Raw genomic sequence first — 12,881 nt, 5'->3', positions numbered from 1 at the left:
CAACTTCATCACCATGTTAATAAAATTTTGTTAGTTTTTTTTTTGTTTGCTTTGGTATGCTATTTAAAAAAAAAAAATTAATCACATATGGGAGGGGAGGAGAAATGCCTCAGAGTGTACCTTGTCAGTTCTTAGGGCTTCTAACATATTCATCCAGCACTGCCTATCTCAAAGCACTGCTATAAAGATTAAATGAAGTCATGCACATAAAGCATATGACATAATGCCTTATGTCATATATTAATGTCAGTTGCTATTACTAATATTGTCATTAGTACTATTCCTCTTCATGTTTCAGTCAGAAACCTCTCTTACACAGTCTTTGTGGTAAATGTAATCATATGAATATACCTTTTTCCCTTTTTTTTTTCTAACACTAGCTTAACAATAATATAATGCCTTTATCATCAAGTAGGCATTAGCTCAATAAAATATTAAGAGCTGGGAAACCATATATTGAGAAGAATTTTTGCCATCAGCATAGCAATAGCTTTATATACTTTTCTTAGATTATTTGTAAAAATATTCCCGTGGTTCTGCTAAATTTCTGGAGCAAGAGAACACAGCATGCTACTTAAATATTCCTATTTAAATAAAGAACCAAGTAAAAGTTTAGAAAGAAATAGAAATTAACTGTTATCATACGAATTGATTGGCTTTTTAATTACCCTCTTTCCAGGCTTAAGTGAAGTATTTAGAAGTAAATAGACAACACAGAAGGTACAGAATACCCGAAAGTGAAAAAAGCACTGGTCAAGAACAATTGTAGTGAGGCACCTGCAAGAAAACAATTGTAGAAAACTACTGAAGCATCACTTGAAAATTATACTGAAAATCTGCTATAACAACAGAATATAACAGCAAGGAAATGTATTTAAAATATAAAGCATGAATAACGTATGCTGTAGAACAAAAATTATCATAATGATCGTTCATTTTCATATACAAACAGGAAAACCAAAACACTGACTATATAAAACCATATACAAATACCACTCAAGTCACTGACAGGATGTGAAACATTAACTTACATGTTAAACTATCCATTAACCCTGGTTGAAAAAAATCACTGAGCCACACTATGCAGGCTTCATAGTGGCTTGTCATACACCTTAACAAGGTGCACAGCCCGCACCTCATTTGGCTCTTACCTATCTGCATACCCTTATTTCTCAGAACTTCACCTTTGCATTTTGCAACTCCTGCTGTACAGAACTACAGCTCTTTGAAAGTGTTAAAGCCTGAAACATGCTCCCTACATTTCTGGTCCACTTGAAAAAGTTAAATCTAGTCATATTTTAAGACTTGGTTAAAGTTTAACCTTCTCTATGCATACTTTCCTACCATACTAACACCTATATAAAATCTATGACTTGTTCTTTTATGTCCCCATTTTCTTCACATGTAGTATTTTATAATACCTATGATATTTCAGCATAGTTATTTGTTGACATGTCTCCTCCTGCTAGACAATTAATTTTGAGAACAAGTTTGCTATCTTATTCACCCTTTTATGTTCAGTAAATAGCACTGTACCTAGTAATACACTAAGCATACAATAAATACATGACAAATGAAGCTATTATGAAAAAATCTAGAATTAAAAAATATTACCCTTCCGACAATCAGATTCAGTTACATACTTAAAACTGTGGTGAAAAACTAAGGAATACAAACTTACTATAGATATTCAGAAGTAATGGTTTTATGACTCACTAAGAAAATAAAATATCCATTAGCTATTTATAAGTTTCAGTTTACTATAATCATAATAGGATAACTGCTATGTATTCAATTATGATGAGCAAATTGTAAAATTTTCTTCAAAAATTACAATTTTTAAAACGATATTATGTTCAGAATGTTAGAGAAAATTTAATAGTGTAGAACAGATCTGATATAAAGTAAACCAAGTGTGAAACATTCAAGGTAAGTAAGACTGATCACAGGATTAACGATATAATACCTTACTTCCAAACTAATGTTAATCAGCATAACACGGGTTAAGTCCTCCAATATCTAGTTAACTAATTCTCTAAATTAATTTTTCTCTGAAAAATAGAGCTATTATTTTTTTCTGTATTTCTGATATTCAGTGTGATTTTAAAATTCTTAATTCCAATAATAACAAAAAAAAAAAAATCACAGCTACCACATGATTATTTACTGTTACTTACCATTTTGCATATATCACATTCAACGCTTTTAACAATTCTCTATGTCTTCTTGAGATAGCCCAAAGATTTGATTTCAAAGGCTCTGTCCTTTCTACAATGGTATGACATTTCTCTTAATCCTTCATGAAATACGTTACTCATTCAATTTGTCCAGTATTAAAATTAAGTTAATATCAAACAAGTACTGTCCCAGTAAACAAGACATGTGGACACCCAACTATTGCCTCCTGACTCCTCTGCTACACTCATTACACTTTCAGACCTGTAACTATCCAGTGGAAAAGTATATAAAGGCCTGCTATGTGAAACCATTTGTCTATATATTCAACTACTATACAGAATATTAAAGACGTTTCTTGCTAACCACCATGTTTAAAAACATTATTTCATTAAGAGAGTTTACATTAACATAAAAAAACAATAATTTCAACTGTACCTCATCCTGAAGTTCATCACCACTTTTAATAGAAGCAAGCATGTCATATAAAGTACAGCAAAGATCTTCTACTCTTGGCACTTCAGTCATTTCCTTCAAAGTTGAATTTAAGTACCTTTCAACTTCACACCACAAAAAGGAGCCATTTGATTTTTCCACAGGCTTGAGTTCTGGGGTGCAAGCCTCCTGGAGATGCTCATTTAGAAACTTCTTATAATCTAGGCTTATAGTTTTCTGAGTTTCACCATTTATTGGCAGTTCATCAAAGTGGTCCAAATCATGCATGTCAAATGAAAATACTAAATTTTTACCAAAAAAAAAACCATCGCCATGTTCTTTTTCTGTCATCTGCACAAGAGCAGTAAGATCATCTTGACTAAAATGAGAAATAATTCGATTAGTAGCATTACAAGCTGCAGTGGCAGATGACGATGGAAAGGGGCCAAACATCTGTTTGATAGCCTTTGTTTCCTTGTGACCAACACAGTCCTTCAAATGAAATGTCATGAAGAGAAATGCAGCCCCACTTTCAATTGCTTCTCTCCCATTATCAGTTCCAACTATTCAAAGACAAAAGAAACAGTATTAGCTCAATTGAATAATGGTTCAAGTTATGATTTTCCAAAAAATTACCACAAATATTCTCCTAAGTAAATCTAACAGTCAAATCATAGCAATAGGCTGGGCTGGGTGCAGTGGTTCCCTATAACCCCCACATTCTGGAAGGCCAAAACAGGAAGATCACTTGAGTCTAGGAGTTCAAGGCCAGCCTGGGCAACATGGTGAGAACCTATCTCTACAAAAATTTTTAAAATTTAGACAGGTGTGGTAGTGTGCACCTGTAGTCCCAGCTACTCAGGAGGCTGAGGTGGGAGGATTGCTTGAGGCTGGGAGGCTGGGGCTGCAGTGAGCTGTGATTGTGTCACTGCACTCAGCCCGGGCAACAATATGAGACCCTGTATAAACAACAACAACAAAAACATAGCAATAAAGATAGCCAATTTAAGGAGCAGGAAACAACCCATTCCTGAAGAACTATTTGTGTCCCAAAGAACTACTTTAGGTAAATAAATCATTATCAGTAATTATTCTGTATTTAAGTACAGAAACTACCTAATAACAATACTTACCTCTTCTTTCTAAAAACAACTTGAGACACTAGCTAAAACTCATTTTAAAACTAATTTTAATGATTGATTTGACGAGCTAGTTAAATAAACCAAAGTAAGGTACAGAAAACAATCTGAATTACAGACTTTTGGAGCTTCAAGGAAACCTCAAAAATCTGTAACTTTCTTTCTAATTTGTACCATAAACCTGAGACGGCAAGAAATATTTCTATAGTTCTTATTCAAAAACATTTAATACCATCAAGGATATTTGTTAAGCTGAATAATAAATTAGTCCTACTATAAAACAAAACAGAAATCTGCTGTTTAAAAGAGGCAACAAGTAAATGTAAGAAGAATAATCAGCATCTAATTTATTTAAGGCATTTTCTTGTATCCAATTTTCTCAAACAAAAAAAGAAAAGAACCTGTATTTCTGACATCAGTTTTGAAGAATATTCTTAAGAGTAGAAAACAAGAATTTAAATATTCAAAGAGCCCCAAAAATCTACATGACTTACATAAAGTAATACTGATAAAATTAATAATGTAATGCACGCTATACCTTCCTAAAAACATGACTCTGCAGTGGCTCATACCTGTAATCCCAGCATTTTGGGAGGCCAAGGCAGGCAGATCATCTGAGATCAGGAGTTTGAGACCAGCCTGGCCAATACAGCAAAACCATCTCTACTAAAAATACAAACATTAGCTGGGTGTGGTGGTGCACACTGGTAATCCCAGTTACTCAAGAGATTGAGGCAGGAGAATTGCTTAAACCCAGGAGGCGGAGGTTGCAGTGAGCCGAGATCACCACTGTACTGTAGCCTGGGTGACAGAATGAGACTCTGTCTCAAAAAAAAAAAAAAAATTACTCCAATCATTATTCATAAATCTTCACCAGCTTACTACAGCTTGATCCAAGCTCCTATTCTGCCAGAAGATGACCCCATCATTTTTCTTTCCAGTGTTGTTGGCTATTATATATTTCCTGCTCCAGCCAAGAAGAATTTATTAACCAAAAACCATGTTCTACCCCACTCTATGACTATTTCCATATCATACTGATTCTTCTTTAGGGCCTCTGTTCAAATCCTACCCATGTTTCAGAATCCAGCTCCCCTGCCTCTTTCAAGATGAGTACACTGAGTACATCGTATAAATACAATGGTATTGATTACAATACTACTGTAGTATTCCCTCACTGCACTTAGCCCCAAATAGGTGGCTCCACAAAGATTAGTTGATTTAAACCAGACCCAAGCCTCCCTGACAACAGACTAGTATTTTTATACTATATCAAACCGCCTCAGTCACTTTTCACTATATCTGCTATTCAGTCATGGTAGATTAACAGTTTATATGTAGGAAAATAAGCAATTTTACAATGTATATTTCCAATTTGTTCAAGTATGAAGTCTACTTTTACTGTTATAATTTACAGAATATCTGACACACAATTATTCCTTTAGTATTTAAGAAAATATATGAAAATCTGCTATAAATAGTTGCTTGTAAATTAATTCAATAGTATTTATGTACATTTACTTATTCATTCTATACATTTTACTTATAAGTTGTAAAACAGGTTTTGAATAATTTTGGGATTACAGAACTTCTACAGATAATTTAAAAGGGTTGATACAAGTGATTTGAGCAAAAATGGAATTCACATTTACAAACATTATCCACCATTGTAAATATATATATATATATATTTTTTGTAAAGATGGTATTGTTATTACTTTGCATCTTGGAATTTTTTTAAAAATAATAATTTACTAAAAATTTTCACATAATTATCTCACTTTGTCTTAACAAAAGTATTTCCACTTTATAGATGTTAAATGGAAACAGAATTTGAGTAATTTGGGAAAGATCAAAAAGCTATTAAGTCATTAAACAAGATTAACAGTAGTCTTCTAACTCCTAAACAAGTTCTTTCCCCTGTCACACTGATTCCCTGTAAATTCCTAGAAAGTAGACTTATTTCTAATTCTTGTTTACAAAATATTTTAAAAATAACTAAGTCACCTTAAGAAATGAAATAATGGAAGCATAGCCTTATTATATAATGTAAAAGTGTAATTAACTTAAATATCCATTATTAGGTTGCTGGTTGAATTCTGATACAGCCATATATTGTATTCACTAAATATACTGCAGCAGATCTTGCCTTTAAAAAATCCATTAATAAGTGGGAGAAAAAGTTATAAGCCCATGTTTGAATGAAGAGAAAATAATTGTAGACTCATAGAAACATCAAGAAAGATCAAAGCAACTTTTCTGGAGTTTCAAATTTTTAATAAGCATTAACTTAAATCTATAATTTCAAAAATCACAAATACTTTAAAAATTTTAAACCTAGCTGGGCTGTGGTGTTTCATAAATGTTAATACTCTAAACTAATGACTAACTCTCCTTCTGCACAACCTATGTGGAATGGACACGTGTTCACACCACATAGCAGTTTCTCAAGAGAAATTCTACATGTGCCTTGCTGTTCTGGGAGTTCCAAAGTTTAAGAACCATTAGCAAGCAGTCTTGTTGCCATGGATGGCTACCCATCGGAAATAATGTCTACAATATTCTCAAAACAATGCAGTTTTTCGGGGCACTAAAACATGAGATGGTCACGTCCACTTCCACCACCTTCCTGCAACCACACCGGCTTGTCTTCCCCAAGGGGCACCCACATGCTTTCTACCAGCACGCTGTCCGCATGAGTTGACATATGTTGCTGGCCTAAGAGACTGGCTGTTAGCATGCTGCCTGGATGAGGGGGTGGATCAGATTGGAGCATACGAAGGATCCTAGGGTCTGCAGCCACAAAGGATGCACGACAACTTGCTGGTACAGCACACTCAAATGTTTGTTTGTTTATTTACTAACTAAACTGTATGAAAAAAGTTTGTAAAATATAGACAAAACATCTGAAGGAAATAATTGCACTGAGTTATCTAATTAGCCAAATGTATGGAAGGCCCAACCTACCCTCGACAAAAATGTAATTGGAAGGGAAATACTAAGTAATCCTCTATTAGCCAGCTGAAGCCACATGCAACTGGCCACATCGGAAGAAGTAGGAGATGGGTGGGCTTGGAAAACGCATCTGGTACATTTCTAAAGTGGAAAGGTATTATAATCATGTTCTTGTTTTCTGACACTACATCTGGAATTGAACATGTTACGTAACTGTGAGATTCCTGTTCCGAAATACCCTCTTGTTCACTTCCCTTTATATTCTATATTTAATTTAAGAAACCATATAAACGATTAGGTTTATGATCTTTGGTCAGTTAACATTTGCACTCAATTCTTAAAGATTTTTCTGTCTGCTTCATACCTCTCACTATGGTAATCTTTCAAAGAGGAATCAGGATTTTATGTAGTTCTGGCCACAGATAAACTGATATACTAATCAACTGGCAAAAAGTATAAAATTTAAGAACTCCAAACTTTAAAAGAAGCTAGTTTAGAAACCCACATACTTGAGTATCTAATTTTCTATCCAAAAAAACACTGAATAACATAAGCTATAAACCAAAAAAACTGGCTCTGCCCACCTGGCACTTTAGCTGTAACATATTTAAAAGGATACACTTAGAAAGTCCCTAGAATACTTTCGTTTGGAAGAAATACCCTACTCTGCAATTATATTGAGAGGACGTGGGATATGAAACACACGGTAAACTATAAGGCACTTCAGAATAAAAAAAAAAAAAAAAAACTCAAAAGTGAAAGAGGCTTGCCAAAAATCAGCATCAAGTAGCAGAGCATGATCAGAACTCAACTTGGCTGGCTGGTGCTCGTTTATTATAAATCATCTTCAAATGTAAAAACAACAGCAACAACAACAAAACCCACTAAACCTTATATAGAACCTTACCACATAAAATGATATATTTGGTAGATTGCTACTATAAGATTATAATTTTTTAAAATTGTCAATCATCCTCAGCACACAATTTACATCTTTTTTTTTAAATTTAGAATATTAAGAATTGCTATAAACTGTCGCTTTTTTTCTGTAGCCTACTTTAATTGTTGAGGAATCCTGGAAAAAGGATGAGTGGAAAATTTTAATTGAAGATTGAATTAAAATATCAACAACTTGTAACCATAATTGATAAGTATTCTTTTTTTAATTATCAGACAGGGTCTTGGTCTATCGGCCAGGCTGGACTACAGTGGCACAATCTCAGATCCCTGCAACCTCTGCCTCCTGGGCTCAAATCATTCTCCTGCCTCAGCCTCCTGAGTAGCTGGGACTACAGGCATGTGCCACCATACTTGGCTAATTTTTATTATAAACAATTCTTTTCTGTAGAGTTGTTTCACCATGTGGCCCAGGCTGATCTCAAACTCCTAAGCTTGGGTGATCCACCCATCTCAGCCTCCTAAAGTGCTGATATTACAGGTATGAGCCACTGCACCTGGCCAATAAGTATTCAATTTAGAAGTTGTCAACTAATGAGTTCCTTGACCAGTTAAATCCTCATTGTATAGTAGAAAATATTTTATAAATATAAAGATTGAAATGTTCAAAGCACTCAAATTTTTTCATGTTATGTCCAAGCTTTAAATGTCAATTTTACCCCAACACTTGCTCTGCAGCTGTGAATACCATATTATAACCCCACAGTTTACTTAAGCTCATTCCATTTACTAAAAATTATCAGCAAGATAGGCAAGCTGATATAAGTATGCTATATTTGAAAAGAGATTAGCTACCTGATTTTTTTAATCTGGTCTGTATGATGATGTTTTCTTTTAAAAATATGTAAAACACAGGACCTTACCTACAATATTAGATACAACAAAGTACTTTATTTAACAAATCACAAAAATGATTCAACTTGTATATAAAATATACCATTTCCTCATAATTTTTCCCTCTATATATTCTTGTTCAGTTCCTGTTAGTGTAATTATTAAACAAGTACGATATCTAAATTAGTCTCATAAATCTTGCTAATATTTTCCTTATTTTTACAGAAAAACTCAGCTATGAAGAGATTACATCACATACTGATGCTACAAGAACAAGCCAGTTACTTTTTTTTTTTTTTTTTTTGAGGGGGGGAATATTAACCATCTTTCAAATGATAAAAAAAAAAAAAACAAACGTTTGACATAACAGAGGTAGGCATTTTCCATGTGGCTTTTGGGGGAATAAAATGAACAATTTCTGTGATAGAATTTTAAAATTGCCTAAGTCATTTAGTATAATGAGCCTCAAGTATTTTAAAGTATCTAACTCTTTCTGTGCTTCAAAGCACCTTTTAGCAATACCTTGCATTAAACAGGGAAAGTAGTCAAGAAATGATCAATATAGTGATTTGAAGGAGTTACTTAAATGTTAAAATTATGACTACATTTACATAAAAACTGTTGCCTTTGGGATGAGCGAATAAAGGAAAGCAAAGAAAGAAAGATATTTGTTAGAAAAAAAAAGTGTAGTAGTACAAAAGATTAAAAATAGTCCAAGGCATTTCCCTATGTTTTAAAAACAGCCATTTAATTTTATGTACATTCATTACAAAATGTGAATACTCAACTTGCAACTTTAAGGCAGCAACCAGCCACTATATTACCTTTCCAGTAGTATAAAATCCTGCATCAAATTACAATGTACCTTCCCAAGCAACCAAGTAGATAACATAAAAGTTTGAATTAGACTTCATATGAAAGTTTCCTATAATAAAACCATCATTTTGAACAACATTAAGAAAATTAAAACAAACGCATAGCTCACTGAGATTTAACTGCCATTTTAGATTTTTTTAACATCCAAGGAAAAACAAACAAAAAAGATTATAGTATATACTTCTGTGTTGTATCCATTTATCAGATGCTTAGTAATATTATACTCGTAACACTATTTAAAAGTATCACTTTTAAAATGCCTCTAATAGGGAATGCAGTTTTAAGTTTTCTTATATTTAAGGAATCATAATTTGTTAATGACAAAAAATCTACTGATAAATAAAGCAAAATTTCAAGAACCTCTGAACTTTTATTTTTCTTTTTTTGGAGACAGAGTCTGGCTCTGTCACCCAGTCTGGAGTGCGGTGGCACGATCCTGGCTTACTGCCACCTCTGCCTCCTGGGCTCAAGCTATCCTCCAAACTCAAGTCTCCCGAGTAGATGGGACTACAGACATCCGCCACCATGCCTGGCTAATTGTTTTGTGTTTTTTGTAGAGATAGGGTTTTGCCATGTTGTCCAAGCTAGTCTCAAACTCCTGAGCCCAAGTGATCCACTCGCCTCGGCCTCCCAAAATTCTGGGATTACAGGCATGAGCCACTGTGCTAAGCCCGTATCCATTCTAATTTACAATTGTTTTGCTATATTCTCAGGTAATCTGAATTACCCATTTACATAGCTGATACACTTGCAAAGTCCTCTTTTTTATAAAGATATTCAGCTTTTATTTTTTTAATTTTTCTTGTAAAATGGACATAAATCTAACACCTCTGTCTTTGAAACATTCAAAATACAATATACTGCTGTCCAATGTTACCTTCTCTATGAATTTATTCCTGACTTACCTAAGCAGTTTCCTGCCCTTTGAACCAGTACATCACTGGACACATTACATCTGTCATAAGATTTAACCCACAGAAACAACTATTTGTTTACTAATGGTTATTAGCACATCTAAGTTATAATAAAATTATTCACTGACACGTGTTAACTTAGTTATCAGGTGTTAACCCTAGGCACTTTATATTACTACTTAACATCACAACAACCACAGAAGGTGAGAACTGTTAACGCCATATTATAGTTGAGAAAACAGATTTAGTGATATTAGCTACCCACTAGTAACCACAGAACTGAATTTATACCCACATATATTAACTGATAATTTGAAATTATCCCAACTATAAAAAAAAGTTATGAAACTAAAAAGCAAATAAAGGTAGTACAAGAAATATAGTTGCCTCAAGTACACAGATATAATGCCTAAATGTGGAGCAGACATCTAGTGAATAAAAGGCAACAAACATGAAGAAAAAGCTAAATCATTAGCATGGACTTCAGCCCTACTATTATCAAGTTGCTGATCTACATAGGAAGCTTGTCAGATGAAACAAATAAACCCACTTGGTCTCTTTGTCACTATAGTAGGTTTTGATATTTGAGATGAACATATTCCTAATACATATATTTATGGATGTACAAATATTTAACACAAATATAAAAATAGGCATGAGAATGAAAAACATCAATTTATTTTATTTATGATATTGGTTACCAGGGCCTGAGCAGAATACATAGGAGTTCTTACCATGATAGCCAAATCTTAAGCTAAATGAATATACAAGCATGTGTTACTTTTATCAATCTGAAATATTTCCATTTTAATCTAATATAAAAAGCATTTTATTGAATATAACAAGAAAATATACAGTACATACACATACAGCTCAAATAATTATCAAAAAATGAACAAACTTGTATAATCTGGTAAACTAATTCCAGAATCAGAACATTATGAGCTCTCCAGAAACTTTCCTCATATTCAATCCTAGTCACTACCTCCTTCCTCAAGAGTAGCCACTATCCCGACTTCTAAAACCAGAGACTGGTCATGCCTAGTTTTCAATTTTACAGTAATGGAATCGTAGTATGTGTTGTTTGGCTTCTTTTGTCAACATTTTAAGAGTCTCTTACAATGTTATACATAGTGTAATCCATTATTGCTATAAAGTAGTCTACATGCTTATGCTTTTTAACAATCAACTGGGTTGTTTCTAGATTAAGGCTATCACGAATGTTGCCATGAATGTACATTTTGATATATATGTATGTACAAGCAATTTTATTGGATATTTATGTTGTAAGATTTAAAATTTCACTTGTCCAACCAGAGCTGGTAATAGTAGACATTGTCAAAAAGTTACTCAAAGTGGTTGTACCAATCTAAACTCTAGCAGCAGATGAGAACTGTTGTTTCACATTCTTGACCCTAACAACCTTAGGTATGTCAGTCTTTTTCATTTTAACCGTTCTAAGGGCATCTCCTTGACTACCAATGAAGCTGAACTCCTTTTCATGTCTAGTGGGCAATTATCTCCTGTGAAGTCCTTGTTCAAAGCTCTTACTCATGTTTATATAGGATTATCTGTCCTTTCCTTATTGATTTGTAGGAGTTCATATTTAATCTTGATACAAGCTCTCTTTTTGGTTATAAATCTTGATGCTATATTCTCCCACTCTATGGCTTGCCTTTTTCCTCTTAATGAATAGAAGGTATTAATTTTAATACAGTCCAATTTAATCATTCCCTTTGTACTTTTTGTTTTCTGTTTAATAAATTTCCCATATACTAAGATCCTAAAGATACTCTTTCACATCTTTTAGGAGATGTGATGTTTTGTGTGTCATGCTTAATTATATAGGCTGCTTAAAATTATCCATAAAGCACATACTTCTTTTCATCGGTATATGCAGTTGACCCAGCACCACATACTGAAAAAACAGCCTTGTTTCACTACTTTTTGGCATTCATTATAAATCAAGTATACTTCTATCTGTAAGTTTGTTTCTGGGCTATATTCTGTCACACTAGTCCATTTGCCTATTCATGGACCAATACCACACTATCTACTTATCTTTATAAGGTTTAATATCTACTAGAGTAAGTTCTCCCTCTTTATTTTTCAAAATTAACCAGACTATTCTTTGCCTTTGAATTTCCATATAACTTTCATATTGATTTGTCAATTTCCACACACACACACCCCCTCAAACATAAGACTGTGCTTGGGATAGCATTGAATCTGTAGATCAATTTGGGTAAAAACTGTATCATTATAATAGTGAGTCTTCCAATCCTTGGAATATCGCTCTGTTTATTTAGGTCTTTAAATTCTCTCAATAATATTTTAGTTTTCCATGAAGTTCTTCCTTAATTTTCGTTAAATTTAGTCCTAGGTATTTGATGTTTTTGATGCTTTTGTAAATGTAAAACAAATTAAAATTTATAAAATTTAAGGTACAGTATATTAAGTTACAGAAAGATCAATTTGATTTTTAATGTGCTTCTAGAAAGTAAAAAAAATTGATTTTTATATTAGCCATGTTAAATTCATTTTCTACAGGTACGGTCATGTGAAAAATTGCAAAAATTCTTTTTTTTTTTTTTTT

General features: G+C 33.1%; 1 protein-coding gene across 3 annotated transcripts in view; it reads right to left on the bottom strand.

The window, feature by feature from the left end:
* ASCC3 (activating signal cointegrator 1 complex subunit 3) overlaps positions 1 to 12,881 on the bottom strand; it is a 361,903-nt gene that overhangs the window by 318,555 nt on the left and 30,467 nt on the right. For all 3 annotated transcript variants that reach the window (XM_037734022.1, XM_017515928.2, XM_017515926.2), the window contains exon 4: positions 2,614 to 3,173. In XM_037734022.1, coding sequence (XP_037589950.1) covers positions 2,614 to 3,173 — 560 coding nt within the window. The remainder of the gene's footprint in view (positions 1 to 2,613; positions 3,174 to 12,881) is intronic.

Source organism: Cebus imitator, unplaced genomic scaffold (assembly GCF_001604975.1).
Source record: "Cebus imitator isolate Cc_AM_T3 unplaced genomic scaffold, Cebus_imitator-1.0 Scaffold566, whole genome shotgun sequence".
NCBI classification, from domain to species: domain Eukaryota; kingdom Metazoa; phylum Chordata; class Mammalia; order Primates; family Cebidae; genus Cebus; species Cebus imitator.
The sequence above is the reverse complement of the archived record's forward strand: the minus strand, read 5'-3'. Positions and strand labels throughout refer to the sequence as shown.